Source organism: Boleophthalmus pectinirostris, unplaced genomic scaffold, assembly GCF_026225935.1.
Source record: "Boleophthalmus pectinirostris isolate CB_2022bp ecotype Guang Dong unplaced genomic scaffold, ASM2622593v1 HiC_scaffold_22, whole genome shotgun sequence".
NCBI classification, from domain to species: Eukaryota; Metazoa; Chordata; class Actinopteri; order Gobiiformes; family Gobiidae; genus Boleophthalmus; species Boleophthalmus pectinirostris.
Window position 1 is genome coordinate 34866531 of NW_026571190.1, and position 23412 is coordinate 34889942.

A 23412-nucleotide genomic window follows, 5' to 3' on the forward strand; every position below is an offset into this window, starting at 1 on the left:
GTGTCAAACTCATTTTGGTCCAGGGGCCGTATCCAACCTACTTTGATCCCAAAGGGGCCGGATCAGAAAACTCATGACATATAAACCCCAAAAATAACAATAAGTTCAAATATTTGTGCAGAGAAACACAAATCTATTACAGAAATCTTTTTTAATTGATGAACTCTTTCTTATTATAATATTATAATATTATAATATTATGAACAACCTGAAACTTTAAGAAAAATTCAATTTCAACACAATGTTTTAACATGAACTTGTATGCAAATAGGAATAAGTCAATTTTTCTTGGAAAATCCTGCACTCGGCTCCACTTTTCTCATTTTGGACATTTTGTTGATGAGGGTGTCACGGTCAACAGTCAAAACAATCGTCCTTTAAGAGCGTTTGGAAAGAGACAAGTCTTCATTTGTGCTGCTCTGGTGGGAGGGGCCACGTACAGAGACGCTGGAGACGCTGCTGTGATAAACACCGCAGAAAATTACCAATATTTTAATAGAAAATATAATTAAAATATTTTAGTAGAAAATCACCCAAGGGCCACATTAAAGGTCTTGGAGGGCCAGATCTGGCCCCCGGGCCTTATGTTTGACACCTGTGACCTAGTGCCTCCGCTCAATTTGATTTCTCTCCAGCGACTAGGTCAGGAATCAGAATACAGTCAGTGAAGAGTCATCCATTCTGTGTTGGAAACGATTCCCAAGATCGAGGATTTAAAGCCAGAACAAAGAGAGTGTTCCACAGTTTTGAGCGCTCAGTTTATGCAAATTAGCCATGCGGTTTTAAGTTTCTGTAAAAAGAAAACACGTATGGTCAAATCTGTGTGGATAAGGGAAGGATTGTGGACAGAGAAACAACGTGTGTGGACGCAGATTGTTTCCGATACGGTGATATGTAGATTTGTTTCAGTGTAAACGGAGTCTAAGGCCCGCGGGCTGACTCCGGCCCCCAGCCCCTCTGCCTTACGACACTTGAACTGGTCCTACATGAGAAAACGTTTTTGTTTACATCCGGCTTTTCCGCACGTGCGCAGTAGCTGGTAGGCAAAAAGTCAGTCAGTCTACTCGTTTGTGTTGACAGTTGCGTTGCGTATGTCTGTCAAGAGGTAACTCGTCTTATTGAAGTAGGTTTTGCGTTTAATTGTTCTGACATCACGTTACTCTAAGTCACTGAATGTTGAGGATCTGTAGTGCAGTTTAGGACAGCAAAATGGCTCATGTTAAAGTAAGAAAACTTGACAGAGAGTGCCGAGTTTTCAGAGAACTGTTGACAACCGTTTATTTTTTGTTCAGTGTAAGGACCGTGCAGTTCGTCTGATATGTAAAGAAAGTTCAGCGCTTTTCAAAGAATATAATCTGCGTTGTCAGGGTCAAACAATTCTGTTACATATACAGCTAACCCGACCCTGGCCCCCATCACAGTCAGGAGCGATAATGTGGCCCCCAGAGAAAAAAGTTTGGTGACCCCTGAATTAAGTAATGTAATAAGCCAATTTACTGCTAAAAGTCGCCCAAGAACGCTTCATAAAACTTATATTTGAGCTTTTCATTTGCACAAAGCTGTTCTGTAGTTCTCACCAAACAAACCAATTCCACCAAACAGAACTTCACTGGTTAAGATTATGAGGAAATAAAGCCAGAGAAACAGAATGAGTTTGGATTTGTACCTTTTCTTCTCTGCTTCATATCTGCTGAGAAGGCGCTGAAGACCTCCACACTTGAAGCCCTGGAAGTGGGCGGCAGGAGCACCAACAGTGATGATGTCATAGATAGCGTCTGAAAAACAAAATACAATCATTTATTATAACTGTTTGTGTAAGACGGTGCTGAATTTTTTTGTGGACTTTATCTTCCGAGACACCCGGCGTAATAGATGTTTTTGAGGAATCTACTTTTTTACATTTAAAGGGCCCATACTACACTTTTTTTTCTCTCAAACTGAAAACGCTCTGTTCCAACTTGTGATGTCATGTCATAAAGGAAGTGCTCCACTGTGTTTTTAAATTCCATACACCTTCACTAGAATCATTTGGATCATTTCAGCCTTGGAATTGTCATTCTCTCCTGAACAAAAAGTAAAAAGAGCAGTTCACTTGACTACCACTTCATTATCTCACAAGACAGAGGTGAAGACTTGTGAATCGTGACTTGGACTTGAGTGTGTCACTATTTTTAGGACTTGAGACTTGACTTGATAAAATGGACTAAGACTTGGGACTCGACTTGGACTTGAGAAGACTTGATGCTTAGGCTAGTTGACAAATAGTTATTAAGCACTCTTAAATCTTAACTCTTTCTGTTCTGACCTTAATAATTCGCACTCTTAAGATATTTAAAAAGAAAAAAAATTGCATTTCTACAATTTTTGTATAAATACTCGTCGCATCGTGACTTTTTAAGAACAATTCAGTTTAAAAATTATATAAATTGCAAAAATCTAAGCTGTACTTGTGACTTTGGTTTAAAGACTTGAAATGACGAAGCTCAAAGTAGACGACTTGGACTTGACTTGGACTTATGGGCCAGTGACTCAAGACTCGACTTGGGACTTGACTCGGACTTGAGGTCAAAGACTTACAAAACAATGACTTGGTCCCAACTCTGTCACAATCTGGAACAGAGCATTTTGGGCTTTGGAGATGTAGACAGACTAATAAAAAAGTGTGAATGAAACAAAACACAACTTCAGGTCTGTTTTTGATGAGATAACAACATTATTCCATGCCTTAAAGCTGACTAAAGTCCATTTTGCCTATGATATTATTATTACCTTTAATAAGAAAAATTCAGAGTAGTCAGAAAATTTTGAATCACTTTTAACTAGGGATGCACCGATCTGATACTGAAAAAATCTCTGCACTGATATCGGTTGATAAAGCTTTAGTATAAATAAAGTACAAATCTCAACTTTTAACTGTGCCATGCTACTCTCCACTAGCCCCACCCGTCCGGTTTTATATAGGTCAAGAAACCCATCCACACAGCCTCATGGGTAGTAGTAAGCTAGAGTTGTTGTTTGCAGACTGTTTTTGGGATTCGTCTTTTGGAGCTAGTCCCAAAACAGCGTCAGAGATAATGTAGTATAAACAGCATAGGTTGACAGCACTAAGTTTGTGGTTAACTTGGCATTTTTTAAAGCTCCTATACTACACAAAATGGACTCTAATGAGCTTTAAGCCAAGTTATAATGTTACTTCTATAGAGTACGAAAGCTTTCAGAAATATTTGTGTGCATATGATAGAAGTCCATAGTCAGGCTGGCGCCACCTAGTGCCTCCACTCAGATTCATTTCTCTCCGGTGACTAGGTCAAGAATCAGAATACACTAGACGGTTTGCACGAACCCTGGAAGTTGTAGACCGCACACCGGCCAATCAGCGAAGAACTGTGAAGCCATGACGTCAAACTCAAGTGCCTGTCTGGGTCCCTTTTGCGGAACAGCACAACAGTAAACAAAGCGGTCGAGACTCATTTTGGTCCGGGGGCCGTATCCAACGTACTTTGATCCCAAAGGGGCCGGATCAGAAAACTCATGGCATATAAACCCCAAAAATAACAATAAGTTCAAATATTTGTGCAGAGAAACGCAAATCTGTTACAGAAATCTTTTTTAATTGATTAACTCTTTCTTTTACAAAATATTATAATATTATGTAATATAATATTAACAACCTGAAATTTTAATAAAAACGTAATTTCAACACAATGTTTAACATTAACTTGTCTGCAAATAGGAATAAGCCAATTTTTCTTGGAAAATCCTGCACTCGACTCCACTTTTCTCATTTTGGACAGTCAACAGTCAAAACAATTGTCCTTTAAGAGCGTTTGGAAAGAGACAAGTCTTCATTTGTGCTGCTCTGGTGGGAGGGGCCACGTACAGAGACGCTGGAGACGCTGCTATGCTCAGCAGCGCAGAAAATTACCAATATTTTAATAGAAAATATAATTAAAATATTTTAGTAGAAAATCAGCCGAGGGCCACATTAAAGGTCTTGGAGGGCCTGATCCAGCTCCCGGGCCGTATATTTGACACCCCTGCTGTAGACAAAGACATACATTCTGTGTTGGCAACAATTCCCGAGATCGAGGATTTAAAGCCGGAACAAAGAGAATGTTTGGTGAATTTTACCAAGGAGAAAGACGTTATTTCCCTTCTTACTATGGGATTTGGTGCATTACATACATCACAACCAAATAGCAGTGATTGGTTAAATAAAAAAGTACCCGCCTACCGTCGAGCGAACAAATCCTAATACTGCAAGGTCAGACGGTTTCCACGAAGTGAAACCGGCTGATGAATCAGGCTAAATCTCCACTCGAACGCTGATGCACTGACTTCGACTCTCACTGACTTTAGTCTCCTCCTCGCTCTCGCTGCTGCTTTACTCTTTATGCATTTGCAGTTCTCACGTCTGACCAGAAGGACGCCCAAAGTCACCGGCGCTCTCCACGCTCCACACCAGTCCCCCTCCGCCGTTAAAAGTAAACAAACAACTCGCAGATACCGGAGCTGGAGCGTGGGTCCTTACAGCGGGGCCTTGTTTTGAATGCGGAATAGACCTGACAATTAAATCAGCAGCACAACACGGAGAGGAGGGGCCAAATCCAGGGATTACAGTCGGTGAATATTTCAGTTTGGCTTTTTGTGCCAGGTCAGCTAATGAACACTCCTGGGAAAGCAACAGTTGCGTGAGTAGAGAAAAAAAAAAAAACTGTTCAGAAATAGAAATTAATGACATAACACAAGCTCGGGGTGCAGCGTCGGAGATGTGAGAGGCATTATGACTAAAAAGCGACCGGCCCCCTTAGCGCCACGGACCAGTGACGGGTTTTGATGTAGCCCACTGCTCCTTCTATTAATTATCTGTGTTTCTGTCCACAACATAGCCAGCCCCCAGAGGTTTCCACATGTCCAAGTTGCCTTAATTGGCTCTCCCACTGCACAAGTACACAGCGATTCAACAGCAGGTCTCAGGACATCCAGCTCAATGGCCAATTTGGGGTTGATTAGCCTGTTCTCCCAGTCGCGTCACTCTTTTTGCTTTTTTTGTTGCAGTGTTTAAAGTGCACATATTACCCAAAATTGACCCTTTGGAGCTTTGAGTCATGTAATAATGTTGTTACCTCATCAAAAACAAACCCAGAGTTGTGTTTTGGTTCATTCACACATGTTTGAATAACCTTTTTATTATTAGTATGTTTACATGTCCAAAGCAAAATGCTCTATTCCACTTTGTGATGTCATGTTGTTGTAGTTGAGTAGTAGTAGTTTTATTCGGTCATTTTGCAGCACAGCAAAACAAAACATAGACTACAACCTCATGGATCAAGACCGAAAGAGTTTAGGCTCAAGTAAAAAGCATAAGTGGAGTGTGAGTGTGAGTCTAGTGGCTGAAATATGTCACAACATTGAGTTTATAATATAGTCAATTCAAATATTTACTTTAAAAAATGTATTCATATTTTAAACATGTCAATAAAACGAAAAGATTGTATGAAGTAAATATGAATCCTAGTCTGAACCAGGACTGAACCAGGACTAAACCAAGACTGAACCAGGACTGAACCAGGATTAAACCAGGACTAAATAAAAAATGAACCAAGACTAAACAGGACTAAACCAAGACTGAACCAGGACTAAGCCAGGACTAAATCAGGACTGAACCAGGACTAAACCAGAACTAAACCAAGACTAACCAGGACTGGGCCAGGATTAAACCAAGACTGAACCAAGACTAAACCAGGACTGAACCAGGTCTAAACCAAGACTGAACCAGGACTAAACCAGGACTAAATCAGGATTAAACCAGGATTAAACCAGGACTAAACCAGGACTAAACCAGAACTAAACCAGGACTAAACCAGGACTGAGCCAGGATTAAACCAAGACTGAACCAGGACTAAACCAGGACTAAATCAGGATTAAACCAGGATTAAACCAGGACTAAACCAGGACTAAGCCAGAACTAAACCAGAACTAAACCAGGACTGAACCAGGACTAAACCAGGACTAAACCAGGACTGAGCCAGGATTAAACCAAGACTGAACCAGGACTAAACCAGAACTAAACCAAGACTAAACCAGGATTGAACCAGGATTAAACCAGGACTAAACCAGGACTGAACCAGGATTAAACCAGGACTAAACCAGGACTGAACCAAGACTGAACCAGGACTAAACCAGAACTAAACCAGGACTAAACCAGGACTGAGCCAGGATTAAACCAAGACTGAACCAAGACTAAACCAGGACTAAACCAGAGAACCAGGTCTAAACCAAGACTGAACCAGGACTAAACCAGGACTAAATCAGGATTAAACCAGGATTAAACCAGGACTAAACCAGAACTAAACCAGGACTAAACCAGGAAAAACCAGGACCAGGATTAAACCAAGGACTGAGCCAGGATTAAACCAAGAACTAAAACCAAGACTAAACCAGGATTGAACCAGGATTAAACCAGGACTAAAACCAGGACCAGGACTGAACCAAGACTGAACAAGGACTAAACCAGAACTAAACCAGGACTAAACCAGGACTGAGCCAGGATTAAACCAAGACTGAACCAGGACTAAACCAGGACTGAACCAAGACTGAACCAGGATTAAACCAGGATTAAACCAGAACTAAACCAAGACTAAACCAGGATTGAACCAGGATTAAACCAGGACTAAACCAAGACTAAACCAGGACTGAACCAGGACTGAGCCAAGATTAAACTAGGACTAATCCATCTTGATAAAAGCGGAGATGGAGGTAGATGATACAAACTTCGCATTTTTTATTGAACCTTTAATTCGCAAGTTCACCTCGCAGAAACGTCAATGATCGTTGACAGACATGTTCACTCTCTGCTTTATTTGCTGTTGCGCCGTCAATTACTTTGACACCATTGACTTTTCCGGCACATTACATACATCACGACCAAATAGCAGCATTTGGTTAAATAAAAAAAGTACCCGCCTACTGTCAAGCGAACAAATCCTAATGCTGCGAGGTCAGACGGTTTCCACAAAGTGAAACAAACCAGCTGACAAAACACAACTCCAGGTCTGTTTTTGACGACGTAACAAGATTATAACACGACTTAAATCTCACAAGACTCAAACCTGCGTAGTATTGCCCCTTTAAACACCGACGAGACGGGAGACTTCGAGTTCTGGAAGAGGAAAATTGATGATGGCAGTCATTATGAGAGGGTATAACTCAAACTCAACATGGTGTTTAATCCCGTTTAACAATGACAAAGTGTTCAGTTTCCGGAAAGCAAATTGGCGTTGAACAATGTAATTCACGGAGGGCAGGAGCCAAAAATGGAGGAGTTGTGTGTTTTCTTTTTTTTTTTTTTCTTTTAAAGCCTCTTAGAATTGTGATTTCCAAAGAGTGAAGACAGCTATTTCAGGCAAAACTAATGCTGACTGTTTCTGGCTCCGAGTGTTTTTTCTTTTCCATACTTCTTCTTCTTCTTCTCTCTTTGCGGGTTGATCAATAGGCTAAATGAAAATGAATAGCTCTGTGTCATTGAGACGATTGCGCTGCTAAACTGGAGGAAATGCATCACCCCTAAAAAAAAAAAAATAATCAAATGAACAATGGAGCAATTGACTGTACGCGGGAGGTGCTGGCTGGAGCGCGCTGCTACGTCAATGTCGTGTCTTGTCAGAGTGAGGCTGGAATGACTCTTTCTAAACCGAGGACTTTGGCAGCCTCATATCCGTTTGCTGCAAGTTCACCCCAGAGATTCACAGACGATATTATTTTATTTTTAAGGGAAAATGTTTACTAAATATTACGCTATTTTCTGAGTTATGTTATGCCGGTTCCTTGTGATGTCACGCAGTAATACATGTTCACGAGAATATTATGGATTTATTTCAAATCCGTGTATCATTTGTTCATTTGTTTTTCAATATAAAACCAAAAATAAGAAAAAACAACAGTTTTCTTCATTATTTGTCACCAAAACCGAAATGAAAAAACAGATAATGATTTGTTTTTTCAGTTTTCGATTTTGTGTTTAAATGAATAATGGAAAAAATGGATAACGTGACTTCCGTGACTGCGATGCCAGACTGAACCAGGACTGATCCAGGTCCGGGACCAGAGCGGGACCAGACCGAGATTGAGACCAAGACCAGGCCGGGACCAGACTGGGACCAGACTGGGACCAGACCGGGACTGAGACCGGGACCAGAGCGAGACCAGAGCGCAGTTTGAACTTTGACTCCGAGCCCCCGCGGGGTCCGAGCCTCAGCTTTGAGCTCTGGCCCTGCCGTGGGCTCTGAGCTTCTGGTCTAGTCCCGGCCTGGTCGCGGTCTCAGTCCCAGTCTGGTCCCGGTCAGTCCCCGGTCTGGAGTCAGTCCTGGTCCCTCAGTCTCGGCATCGCAGTCATCTGGAAGTCACGTAAACGGGAAATGGCCGTTATCCTTTTTTTCCATTTTTCATTTAAACACAAAATCGAAAACTGAAAAAACGAATCATTATCTGTTTTTTCATTTTGGTTTTGGAGACAAATAATGAAGAAAACTGTTGTTTTTTCGTTTTCTTATTTTTTGTTTTTGTATCGAAAAATGAATGAACTAGTGATACATGGATTATTTCAGACCTGGAATTGCCAATCTCTACTGAACTAAAGGTAAAAATGTAGCTGTCAACATGAAAACTACCGCTTCATGACATCACAAGTTGGAACACTGGAAAAAAAACAATATCCAGCTACATTAAAATGACTTAAATTAAGAATATTTGATTTGATTTGATTTGATTCAACTTGACAAGTAAAATTATCCACCAATGGAACAAGTGTGTTTTTCTTAATTCAAGCAGCATTTGATTTTGTTTCTTATTTGAAGTACAAAAAGTCTTGTTCCAGATAAAAAGGCAGATAATTTTACTTGTCAAGTGAAATTTTCTCAAATCACAATAAAACTTTCTTACTTCAACACATCTTAACTTGACTAGGTTTTGTTTTTTGCACTAAACAGAACATTTTGAGCTTTGGAGAAGTAGACAAACTAAACTGAAGTGTTACTCAAATGTGTGTGAATGAAACAAAACACAACTCCAGGTTTGTTTTTGGTTTTGGTATTTTCCAGGTATGTAAACAGTACTTTGGTACTATGGCAGCCTGATATCGCACCATCAGTATCATCTTTTAAATCACTTCTTAAAACCCATTTTTATCTCTTGACCTTCCTTTAACCGGTTTTAGCTTGATTTTATCCCTTATTTATTTTATTAAATTTCTTTTTATTTATTTATTATAATTAATTGGATTGCATCATTGTCTGTTTTTGTTCGCTTTCTGTTTATGCTTTTTGTATTGTTCTTTGCTGCTTGTACAGCACTTTGTAAACCTTGTTTTTAATAATAAATAATAATAAGGCATCAGTTTTATATAGAGCTTTTTTGGACACTCAAAGACACTTTACAGAGCATTATTCATTCACTCCAGACCCGATGGTGGTAAGCTACTACTGTAGCCACAGCTGCCCTGGGGCAGACTGATGGAAGCGAGGCTGCCCCCTCCGACCACCACCATCACTCACACACAGCACTTTCATACTAGGCAATGAGGGTTAAGTGTCTTGCCTAAGGACACAACAATAGCTTTTTACGACTGGCACCCCCCTGTGACACCTGATTTTCAAAGTGGTCTCCCATCCAAATATTAACCAGGCCCGGCCCTGCGTAGCTTGTGAGATCTGACGGGATCAGGCTTTGACAAGTTGGTTTGCTGGTATATTGGCTGGTATATTTATAAAAGTTCTTTATAGCTAAAGATTTATTATTATTATCATCAGTTATCTACAAATTTACTTCAGAGATTTATAGACTTTTTATAACAATATTATTAGTCCATACAGTTTCCCCCAGTGCAATGTTATGTTAGTACCCACCTATCGTTGAGTGAACGAATCCCAATGCTGTGAGGTCAGACGGTTGATGAATCAGACTAATGTTAAGGCAGCAATTACAGTAATCTTGTGTGAGCCTATAATGTACTTGAGCCTGATATAGTTATAATCTATGACGTCCATGGACCATTATGTTATACTTTGGACACTTCAAATCGCAGTATTCATCTAAAACAACAAAGAAAAAAGAACAAAAGACCACTGACTTCTGCGTTAGAAAACTGTGGTGCCCAGTGGGAGCTGATGTCAGTAAACGTCACCACAACGAAAAGACCGATGAACAGCTGTCAATCACACTATCGAGTAGCAGATTTTTTTCATTGCCAATATAACTACACAATGCTGCTGAGTCCTATGAATGTCACTGATTAAGAAGAACAAAATTGGAGAACAAAGTGAGTAGAGAGCTGTGAGCGTGTGCAGTACGGGGTCTTGAAAAGAAGCGATTAAAGATTGCTCAAACGTGCACGAATCACTCCAAATACAAAAGCTCTTAAAAGTGCTTTGGAGCTAGGTAAATTCTAATTACTCAAATTAAGAACTTTTTACATGATTTGAGTAGATTCGACTTGACAAATAAAATTATCTACCAATGGACCGTTTGTCTTTTATGATTCAAAAACCTTAAAGATGCACTATGTAACTTTGGACTGTGACATTCAACAGCTCTGCCTTACATTTCTTCAATTACAGTTGGTTTTAGCTCAAAAATACTTTGAAAAACAGACATTCTGACTGTGCTGGGTCACCTCTCCACAGATCTGACCTCTGACCTGGCCTGGTTTGGTCTCCATGATGACAGAAAGGTTTTACACCATAGCGTGAAGCAATAACATCTGCATGGAGAAAAGCATTTGGCGAACTCTCCACCGGAAAAGTTACACTGAAGATGAAGCCAAGTCAGTTCCTTTTGAAAAGTTTTTCAAAGTTTGGTGCAGCGTCTTCACTCACTGCTCAAGTCGCCATCTTCTTGCCCTGCACTGAATACATCTCAGAACGTCTAATAAACAAAATGTGGACTAAAACGTGTTAAATTAATACGACTGAGTTTGGAAAAATATTGGATTAAATTTATATTTTTGTTTATTAAAATAAAATGGCAAATATTGGTAGAGACTATTTTGTCTTCCCCAAATGTTGGTTGTGACATTTCCTTACCGTCCCTATGCAAACTTACGCCCACGTGTTTGTACCTTTAGTTCAGTAGAGATTGGCAATTACAGGGGTAAAATTATCCAAATGATTCTAGTGAAAGTGTGTGGGGCACTTTTTGTATTGACACATGACATCACAAGGTGGAACAGGGTGTTTTTCTGTGTGAGAGAAGAGCTCAGTCTAAATAAGCAGGATTTGTTTTAAACATGTGTGAATGAAACAAAACACAACTCCGGGTTTGTTTTTGACGAGGAAACAAAATGATTAGCCTGATTCACTTCGTGGAAACCGTCTGACCTCGCAGCATTAGGATTTGTTCGCTCGACAGTAGACGGGCACTTTTTTTATTCAACCAATCACTGCTATTTGGTCGTGACGTATGTAATCCGCCAAATCCCATAGGAAGAAGGGCAATAACGTCTTTCCCCTTGATAAAATTAAAATAGTCATAGGACTCAGCAGCACCGTGTAGTTATTTTGGTAATGAAAAAAATCTGCTACTCGCCAGTGTGATTGACAGCTGTTCATCGGTCTTTTTGTTGTGGTGACGTTTACTGTGACATCAGCTCCCACTGGGCACCACAGTTTTCTAACGCAGAAGTCAGTGGTCTTTTTTCTTTTTCAAGTTGTTTGAGATGAACACTGCGATTTGAAGTGTATAAAAGTATAAAATAATGGTCCATGGACGTCATAGATTATAATTATATCAGGCTTAAACGCAGTATAGGTTCACACAAGATTACTGTAACTGCTGCCATAACATCCAACCTCGCAGCATTACGATTCATTTGCTTGATGGTAGGCGGATACTTTTTAAATTTAACCTATCGCTGCTATCTGGTCATGACATATGTAATGCACTGGTATATTAAGCTTTTCACAAATCCCGTCGGAAGAAGGACAATAACGTCTTTCCCCTTGACAAAATTCACCAAACATTCTCTTTATTCCGGCTTTAAATCCTCGATCTCGGAAATCATTGACAACACAGAATGAATGGTTTCATCTACATCCATCTCGACCGTTTTGTTTACTGTTTTGCTGTATCACAAAAGGGACCCAGACAGGAGCTTGAGTTTGACGTCATGGCTTCACAGCTCTTCACTGATTGGCCGGTGCATGGTCTACAACAGGGATGCGCAATACGTCGATCCCAATCTACCAGTCGATCCTCAAGGTCGTGTGGGTAGATCGCCGTGTCTTAGTACTCGTCTCGGACTCGCGTTTGGACTCGGTCTTGTCTCTCTGCTGCACATCACAAACACACACGCTCCCTATGCACGGCTCGTCTGCAACAGCGTGTGCCCTCGTGTACCAGCGTGCATCACAGGGCAGGTTCAACTTCCTAAACATCCTACCTGTCCACCTGCCTCACGTCAGCACGCCGCCCCTCGCCTTTTCACGCTCTCGCTCCTTCCTGCGTACAGCGAACACAAGCCCCTCCCACAGTGCGGCTGATTAGAAGAGCAAGATGAAACGTGAAGCAAAAACCAGTCTAAATTTGTGTTCCAGTGTTGGCACAAAGCAGGTCTACAGCATAGAGCGGATCTACAGAACAGACCTACTGCCACATTTGACTGAAGTTTGAGTAACAAAAGTGCACAAATGCATCTGTGTTTGTCACGATGTGCGTTTGGTTTGGTAAACGTGCAGAGGCTGGTAAATATCACTGCAAAACCAGAAAAGAATGCAACTCCAGTTTGGAACTTTAAAAAACAGGTTTAAAAATCTTCCTTCACTTTTTTCACAGTTTTGTGTAAAGTGCCAGAGGAAGTTCTCTTAAAGAAGAGGTTCTCAAACTGTGGGTGAGGGTCCAAAAAAGGGGCACAGAGTGTTTCAGCGCAGTTTGCTTGGCTTTGTATTAGGTAGATCATTTTGACTTGGTCATTTTGTAAGTAGCTCGTATGCTGAAAAAGTGTGAACACCTCTGGTCTACAACTTCCGAGGTTCTTGCAAATAGTCTAGTCTATTCTGATTCTTGACCTGGTCGCTGGACAGAAATGAAATTGAGTGGAGGCACTAGGTGGCGCCAGCCTGACTACAACATTATAACATAGATCAGAAAATAGTATAATATGGGTAAGTACAAAAAGGCTTGCTCCACTGGTAGATCATAAAATTTTCTTAATTTGAGTCATTATTTCATTATTTTGCATGTATGAACTAAAGTTATATTTAGTGTTGGTAGGGCATCTGATCAAAAACCTGTATTTAATGACGCCAAGTTGCCGACGCAAATCTGTCCAATGCTACATCTATCTCGTCTTTTATGTGGCAATTACTTCACGTACTACTACTACAGTATAATATTTCAATGGCACTGACCTGAAAAAGCTTGTATTGAAAACATTCAAAATCCATTCACATAAATAGTACTTCCATTGCCTTCACATTTTCACATTTTGGTGCTACAGAATAAAACGATGTCAGTGGAGTGTGATAGCAGTCATTACTCATGCTTTGCTATAGTGCTTTATGCCATTATAATTTCCTCTTTTCATTATTATCACAATTTTACAGTTTATTTAACACCATTATCGCCCTCAGCATTATGGGAGGGTATGTGAGTGTAAGTGTTAAAAATGGCTGGCAGCTTGGTTGGAAAAGATTCAAAATGTGAACTAGATTCTCAGCAGATAATTATCACTGTCAATCAGTCAGCTGAAAATGACTCGAAGTTGGTTGATTTTGTATTAATGAAAACACATGGGGGTTGAATAATATCTTAATCAGTCTCAGGAAAAGAAAAGTTCAATTTCTGTAATTCAGTATATTCGTATATCTCCAAATCTTTTTCACAGAGGGTCATATAATAATAAAGATCAGGGTTCCCACGGTCATGGAAATCCTGGAAAAGACATGGAAATTGAAAATGTTGTGATAGAAATTTAGATTGTGGAAAGATTTCTTTCAATCTGTCTATGTGTAAATGAATGTGATTTCTACCTGAAACCCAGACCAGTCATGAACATGTGTAAAGGTTCATCAGGCACAACTGTCTCCTCCTTCAGGAAGCCTTTTGTTGTCATCAACTGTATGTTCATTTAGCACCAGCCTCTGAAACCAAAGTCACTCTGCTCTGATATGTATGTAACTTGTATTGCTGTATAAATACTCAGAGCTCAGATGCTCTGGGGCAGATACTGGGGAGATACTGGGGAGATGGGGCAAGATGTGGTAAAGACATACTGCTGGTGGAGAGAGGCTGTTGGGCTCTGACCAGGACAGGCTTAACCCCTGTCCATATCTGCTGTAACAAGAATAAACCTTGGTCTATATTCCAAAAACTCATCGGGCTTTGCAAAAGGATTCATTATTTATCTTCAAGAGATACATAAGTTTTTCCACAACAATGTCATTTTCCAGGCCTGGAAAAGTCATGTAATATTGTAAATTCTATGAAAGTTTTGGAAAAGTCATGGAATTTTAGTATTTCTTTCACGCAACTACAGCGTTCTGTTAAGTTATAATTAGACGATTATGATTATTTCTGAATGTCATGCAACTTTCAAGTCACTGGAACAATCGACAAAGCCTGGACTTCAGTGACAATAGAAACCATCCTGTCGGGATTCAGAAAGACCGGAATAATTCTAACTGGAACTGATGCTGAGTCTGACGACAGCGGCACAGAAGAGGAAGTGATGCTCCGTTTACCTCTGGAGGTCGTGGAGTTGCTCAGAAGTGACACCGAGGATGAAGAATTGAATGGATTTAGTGATTTGGAGTGAGATGGAGAGTTTGGTAAACTTGTTCTGTTGTTTATGTTATAGTTTATCTGAAGAACTGTTCATATGCAGTGTAGGGAAAGATGCCTGTTCAGGGCCTGCTTCCCCCATTCTGAAGAATCCACAAACCAGGAACCTAGAGAAGAAGGTTCTGCTTGACTGCCTCTTGGTATTTAAACCTCAAGAGAACCGACCTTCGGTGCTTCCAACCTCTCTTCCCCACGAGGTGGGACTAATCAGAATGGGAATTGACATAGTGATAAGGACTGTTAAATAATGACTTTCTTCATTGTGCTTTGAAGAAACAGACCCACATCATCTACATACCAGACCATCAGGCGCCAAGGTTTGGACCGGTTAAAACGCGATGGACTGTGGTTGCCACTTTTGGACACTAGAGAAGGACTGAATTAAACGCATTCAATAACTAGTTAAAGATGTTTAACTGTGTCCTATATAAGGCTCATGTTGATACAAGACAAGTATGCCACTTTAATTCATGTGTTCATAGTCTCTTGTGTGTATTTCATGTAATGTTCCCACGGAAGTATTTACGGTAACTTCACGGCGTGTTTTCAGACAGATATACTTTGATTTATTTCTATGAATCGTTGGCTAATGTTATCATAAACAGTTAGTACCTGAATGTGGGAAGTTATCAATTTAATATTTGCAAATGATATTTGTACGAGGACCAGTTCAGCTCAGACGCGGGCGTGCCTTAAATTTGCATATAACAACGCCCACCAAGCGCACTGACCAAAACGAAGCCTCACGCGCGAAAACCGGGCTTTTCGCTTCGCTTCGCATCAGGCTTTTTCCACTACGCATCGCGTACCAGGACCAGGGAAGACGGCCGGTCGGACAGACCCAGGGGGAGCTTAACAGACCTGGAGTCGCACCTGCCGAGAGCTGAGGACCAGAGCCGGTGAAGGAGGCGTGGACCGCCCTGCCCGAGTACCATCATCACGCCGCTGCCTGCCCGTGCGCACGACCACCGCCGAACCCCGCCATCGCCGCATTCCACACGGACCGAGAACAACATCGCCAAGTCAGGCTGGTTCAGACAGTGAATGAATAAGGGTTGGCATCCCTCTTACGATTGCGTCCAATTATTCCTAAGGCAAGCGCAGTAGCGACTTAGCGAAACGCCATAACTGAGCTAAACTGAACCCCGTTTTATAACTACCTCAGGTTATTAAAATCGGTGCTTTTAATGTTACGTAACCAGAACTTGGAAGCTGGTGTCTAGTTATTGTTTGTTAATAAACCACACAAAGGAATTTGCTGGTTTCAGTGATTTTTCTTAAAGTTATCATCAGGTCACTTTTTCGGGTACGTTCCCTTCAGATTGATTTAATTGATAAGTTGTTGTTGTCGCATATGTAAGTTTGATTCGGTCAGAATCTGGTGCCCTGCAATGTATAATTTCAATAATTCGTCAAAAGCTAAACCACATGCTCAAACACGCACATCTTACAACACGTTAAACGCATTTTCTCCTACAGCAGTGTTGCCATAGTTACTTTGAAACACTAATCTGACTACCGATTACTTCTTTAAAAAGTAACTTAGTTAAGTTACTGACTACTTGCTTTTAAAAGTAACTTTAAGTAGTTACTGTTTTCTTTGCACCAGTTGGGAGCTGCTCTGTTAACGTGGTTGTGCCGTGCTGTGTCTCCAGATGTTTCTTTAGGTTTCATGTTGTTTTTTTGAAGGCAGACAACACTTTGTCGCCAGCACAGAGTGAACAACGAACCTTTATGTCACCATCCTTAGCTAAAATAAAATCAAAATAATGTTTGTATTTCCAGCTGTAAAAGTCGTACTTCTCTCCCTCCAGTGTTTACATCTGACTCGTGACGGAGCGGAGACGACGTAACATCACAGGAAACGTGTCACCGGAGACAATTTATACGATCTTTGGGGTCACATAACCCACGTCGCCAAAAAAGAAAAATAAATAAATAACCTGCATTGCCCTGAAATGCAAAAATAGTAACGCACAGTGTATTAAATAGGTAAATTAAATCTGACTACTGGTTTGGAAATAGCACTACGTTAGACGACTCGTTACTGAAAAAAGTAGTCGGACTACAGTAACTCTAATTACTAAGTAGTGCGTTAGTGGCATCAGTGTTCATATGTGACGTTAACAACCTGTTGTTCTCTGTTCTATTGTTATTACTAGAACTTGTCTTTCAAGATAAAATGTCGGTTTCTGGTCTCTGATTTTATAAAATATATTTCCCCTAAAAAGTGCTACTTATATGTTTTTTCTTCTCCATTACACATTTTTTGGCTGGTGCGATTTATACTCCAGAGCGACTTATTAGTCCAGAAAATACAGTAGTGGTAGAATGACTCAAATTTGCCTCAGTTTGCTGTGAAAAGTTCTGCTTATGGTCATTTGGGTCAGCACGAGGCCTGAGTGTTTGGACGCCCCCGGTCTCTATCTTTTTACCATATTTTTTGAGTATTGATACTTTGCAGCTGATATGAAGCGAACAGAAAGCACTACTCTGTCTGAAGCTTTGTTACTCAAGTTAGACTTTAATCTGAGCTTCATTTTAACACAATCTGACCAAAAAGAGCCTTGACTTGGTTGAAACTACAACAGTTGAGATGATTTGTTAGCTTAGATAAATCTCTCACATTTAAAATTAGTCACAAGCGACACCAACAGGACCGTGAACGTCGTGTTGGTCACAGGTTCTCCCTTTTGTATTTTTTCCCTTGCATTTTCAGACTCTTCAACTTTTTTGTCCGTATATGCTAATGTGTGCATTGTGTCACCAATTGAAACTTTGCTTTGTATATTTCCAGGTTTTATTATGGAGCTGCCAGTAAAAAGCCAAATTTCAATGCCATCAAAAACACAAAGGACTTCATTAGAGTCGTGTCTCTGCACCTTTTTACCGGGGCCCTGACCTCCGATCGTCCCAAAGAGGATTCTGACAGACGGTGGATGGGACCTGCATAGTAACAACTGAGAAACAAAGCAGCACCTGCCTATAGACACGTCTTTCAAGTCTCATTATTTTGATCCTGTCCACGGTTATCGGACAGACAGGTGCCCTTTAAATGACCCGGAATATTTCTCCTTGATGAGGGAAACTACGACAGAAGTTTTGTGTCTGACAAAAGTTTCAGAACAGCAGCGAGCAACATGTTGGCTTTATTAGCAGCGGTTGCTTTGGAACCTCTAGAAACAAACGATATTTAACCCTAACCTAAAATAAACGCATTTAAATTGATAATAGATATGCTCTCCTACTAGAAATGCAATAATATTAATAATTCCTTAAACTGGTACTACCACATTAAAGGTTGGTTGAAATGAAGGCTTCCGACCAACACCAACACTTACGCCTAAAGACAGCCACACACTGCAGGATTTTTTGGTCTTAGATGATATTTAAACGTGCAACAAAAAGCACACACCACACAAGGAGAATCTTATGACTTAAAATCTCCAATCGCAAAGACTACAGGATATAAATTTGTGAGGGCAATCATGTTAGCTGTTTCCTGTCTACAGTAAAACCACTCGCTTTGAGACTCTGAAAGGGACAGTCCAGAATTTTGACCTCATTTCCTTGTGAGCCGGAGTGTTGGAGACGTGTGGAGACACTTTTTTAAATATTCCATCCAGTCTTTGTATTTGCAGAGGTCGCTGATGCTAGGCTAGTGCATGTCAATGGTTATAGTTATCCTGCCACTAAAAACAGTCTTACCCACTCCACAAAACACCCGAAACAAATCTATTATTACACCAGACTGTCGATATAAATGTCTGTGTCAAAAGAATAATTGTAGACGTAAAACCAGCATTGCATTTGAAGGATTTATGTCTGAGCAGCAGCAGCGAGTTGTACTTCCTGATAGAAAGGTTGACAGCGACGGACTGATATCACCTTAAAGTAAAATTCTGCTGCTGCTGAGAAACAAGTCTTGTGCGACGATTCATGCGATGCAAGGTTAGTTTTATTACGATTAAGATAGATGAGCATAGACTACTTTTTAAAATGCAGGTCAGGCAGCAGGTCGGGTACAATATTTATTTATAATTTTTTTTTTGCGGTTGGAGTTGCAGGTGGGTTCGTTGAAAAAGTCGGTCAGGTACGGGTCGTTTATACCTGGACCCGCGCATCACTGGTTGCTGTTGTCATGGTGCCCCCTTCAGAAAACACCATTATTTAAGCCTTGATTTATACTTAGTATCATGTGGATGTTTGTGTTGCAGCGTTCACTACATTTATCTAGCAAATTTGAAAAAAATATATTGGCTGTGTTTCTATTTTTGGTATAAGCTTACGAGCCAGCAAGTAAAGCTTGGCACGCCGCATGTGGCTCGAGAACCGCGCAATGAGTATCCCTGGTTTGACAGCGTTTTTGGGGCTTGAAAATGCAAAAAAACTGAAACCACCCTCCAGAGTGGAAAAGCTGAATACGCTCCGCCGCCGTAGCGTTTTCCCCAGACGCAAAACTCTGGTCAGATCTGCTCACGTCGTGAACGCGTTTACGTCACATACATACAGTACACAGAAACAAACATGTGGGATCATTTCCGTGCGTCTGACCTTCAAGCACCACCGAGCCGCCTGGCATGTACACCCATCAGATTCCACGCACTTTTGCCTCACTGTATGCACACAGATTTCCTCCTGAAAACACTCATCTAAACACGGAATAAAAAGTGAAGACGCAATGCCATTTTTGCGTCTTCTGTTCAGACCGTCATCATATAAACGCAGCCTCAGACACCGCGGGAAACCTGACACAGTAACATTTGTTTGGGTTCCGGGCAGTGCTGTGGTACCTGTTTTCCTGGGGCACGTCACCCTCATCCTCTGTGTGTGCAGGTTTATCGGGATGAACTCCAGTGACTTCTGAGCTTTGCAGCAGCTTGGCTTGAACGAACCTGGAAAACAAAAAACGAACATATAAATCAACAGCAGGTAAATGGGACTAAACACCTAAACTCCGCCCAAAAACACATTTCAAACAGAGCTGATAAACTGGGTGGTACCTGGAGGAATAAAGGGGGAGGGGCGGGGTCTGGAGGTGTAAAGGAGCCATGTGATTGGTCGAACAGGCATCAACAATTCAAACTCCGCCCCTTACAGCCAGGTGTTTTTTAAATCATGGTAGTCTTTTGTGATGTCACCAACTACTTGGAATCACAGACGCCACTGAAAACTGCCCACATTAGATTTAGATATTTATGACCAGAAAGCTGCAAATTTACCCAAAAACTTACTGTAGTTGCCAAAAAGAAACCAGAAGATAATACTAAAACACCATATGTACAGATTAGTAGCTGATTTTGTTTAAATCATTTGGTTTTTTGTTTATTAGAGAAGAAGAAAAGTGAGGAGGCAAGGAGACACATTTGTTTTGTTTTGTTTTCAGTTTGTCTGTTGTCTATTGTATTCTAGACAAAGAAAATATCTATAATTTGGAGCATCTTTATATTGTAAATTCTATTTATCAGATCAAGGAAAAATGTATTTACTTACCCAGTTGGCAAACTTAGTAGTAGTAGTAGTTGTATAAGTAGTTATTTGTAGTAGTGTATGATATGAATGTGTGTATACATTTATGGACTCTATTTTTGTGATTCTACTACTGCTACTACTACTACTACTACTACTACTACTACTACTACTACTACTACTACTACTACTACTGCTACTACTGCTACTACTGCTACTACTACTACTACTACTACTACTACTACTACTACTACTACTACTACTACTACTACTGCTACTACTGCTACTACTACTACTACTACTACTACTACTGCTACTACTACTACTACTACTACTACTACTGCTACTACTACTACTGCTACTACTACTACTACTACTACTACTGCTACTACTGCTACTACTACTACTACTACTACTACTACTGCTACTACTACTACTACTACTACTGCTACTACTACTACTACTACTACTACTACTACTGCCACTACTACTACTACTGCTACTACTGCTACTACTACTACTACTACTACTACTACTACTACTACTACTACTACTACTACTGCTACTACTACTACTACTACTGCCACTACTACTACTACTACTACTACTACTACTACTGCTACTACTACTACTACTACTGCTACTACTACTACTACTACTACTACTGCTACTACTACTACTACTACTACTACTACTACTACTTACTAACTACTACTACTACTACTACTACTACTACTACTACTACTACTACTACTACTACTACTACTACTACTACTGCTACTACTACTACTGCTACTACTACTACTACTACTACTACTACTACTACTACTACTACTACTGCTACTACTACTACTACTACTACTACTACTACTGCTACTACTACTACTACTACTACTGCTACTACTACTACTACTACTACTACTACTACTACTACTACTACTGCTACTACTACTTACTACTACTACTACTACTACTACTGCTACTACTACTACTACTACTACTGCTACTCTACTACTACTACTACTACTACTACTACTACTACTACTACTACTACTAACAATAGTACTAAAACTACTACTACTACTCTTACCACTACTACTACTACTGCTACTACTCTACTACTGCTACTACTGCTATTACTACTACTACTACTACCATTACTACTACTACTACTACTACTACTTCTTTTACCCCTATCGCTACTGCTACTACTACCACTACTACTCAGAAATATAGTATTTAATATTTGTATTTATTCTGACCAAACATAAATTTGCATAATATAAATGTATATATTTTTAAGCCAAATATCTACAGACATAAAACAAAAACTAAAGAAGAAGCAGTGGCTTGGATTCAAGCATAAATATTATAAACGAGAATAATTTTGGAACTGTTTAATCCTCAAAGTTGAGTAAACACTGAAAATGAAATGGTGACAGAGTTTCATAATCGTCTTCTCTTCTCTCAGTGATGGACACAAAATGAGCACACAGAGACTCTCCCAAAACACACAAGAGCTTCAGTGTTTTTCTGAAACATTTACCGAAGAGCAATTACAGTTCAATTAATTCAATTCAAATATTTAATACTCCGAATGTGGTTTGAAACATGTTCCTTCATACAAAAACTGCTTCCAGATGAACGTACTGTAAGAAGAATAACTGCATTGGTCTATTAGGTGTTGTTTTATTTCTCTTTTTACGTCTACGGGGTATTAACTACTAACACATAACATATTTAGATCACCAAGTTAACTTTTATTGTTTTAAAAATGCTTTATTCACCGAAAATAACATATTAACATGTTTTATAATTTTCACTCCCCGCAACACAATCAGCGTGCATCCCGCTAATGAAACTACTGCACATCGCATCAGGTTTGTCAAGTTGTTGTGTACAGTTTTGTATCGTGTTTTTGCATATTTATGGAGAATTGTCGTGTGGGAGCGTGGGTAACATAAGCTTGTGGGCGGAGCTTTTAAAAAAATTTTACAGCTAAATGTAAAGAGGGTGAGAATAGGGCCCAGGAGAGGTCGCTAAATGATTCAAACACGCATAAATGATGTCTGAAACCTCTTCAGGCATGTTTTTGATGAGAGAACAACATTATAACATGATAGGAAGCAAAAAAAAAAGAAAAGCAAAGTAGATTTTTTCACAACGGCCTGAAGCGCCGTGATGCAGGGTAAACATCACTTACGTTCATGCTTTTCTGTGGCAAAATATCTGTGGAAATGTCTCTACCAGCTTCATAAATCTGCCCCATCACCAAATTTTCATCCAACAAGGTCGACAAAGCATAAACATGAAGAATTTATCCACACCTATCAAGGTAAGAAAGACGAAAACTTAAAGGCGAACAACGACGACGCATTAGTGAACTACTCCTGAGAAAAAATAACGTTATGCTCATGAATAAAACGTAAGTAACTTGTTAACTCAGACTGATTCTACAATTAAAATTAGACATTTATTTCATGATGTAGATAACAAGTTACTTATGTTTTATTCATGTCCATAACATTAGTTTTGCTCAGTAGTTCACTAATGCGTCGTCGTTGTTCGCCTTTACGTTTTCGTCTTTCTTTCCTTGATCGTTGTGGATAAATTCTTCAAGGACAAAATATTTCCTTTGTTGGATGAAGATTTGATGATGGGGCAGATTTATGAAGCTGTTGGAAAATAGTTGAGATATTTTGCGATAGAAAAGTATTAACAGGAAGTTTACCCGACATCGCGGCATTTCCAGTCGTTGTGAAAAAGGTCTATACTCCCTCTTTAAAGATCCACTGTGTAACTTTTCCTGTGGAGGGTTTGTCAAACGCTTTAATCCATGAAGATGTTATTGCTTTGTCTAAAATGTTTCACAGTATGACAACAAACCTTTTCTACTTTAACGGAGACCAAACCAGACCAAGTTACAGGTCAGATCTGTGGAGAGGCGACCCCCGCTCAGTCAGAATGTCTGTTTTTGTGTATTGATGATATTTTTGAGCTATAAAACCAGCCGTATTTTAATAAATGTAAGGCAGAGCTGTTTAATGTCACACTGTGAAATATTCCATGCACAACAAAGACCCATACAAACAAGCAGACTAACAAAAAAGT

The 23412-nt window shown here is 40.0% G+C and overlaps 1 protein-coding gene across 1 annotated transcript in view; it reads right to left on the bottom strand.

The window, feature by feature from the left end:
- Positions 1–23412, bottom strand: part of inpp4b (inositol polyphosphate-4-phosphatase type II B) — a 718149-nt gene that overhangs the window by 178366 nt on the left and 516371 nt on the right. Inside the window, exons 8-9 of the mRNA XM_055158612.1 lie at positions 19626–19727; positions 1667–1775 (exon numbers count right to left, since the gene is read on the bottom strand). Of these exons, the coding sequence (XP_055014587.1) occupies positions 1667–1775; positions 19626–19727 (211 nt within the window). The remainder of the gene's footprint in view (positions 1–1666; positions 1776–19625; positions 19728–23412) is intronic.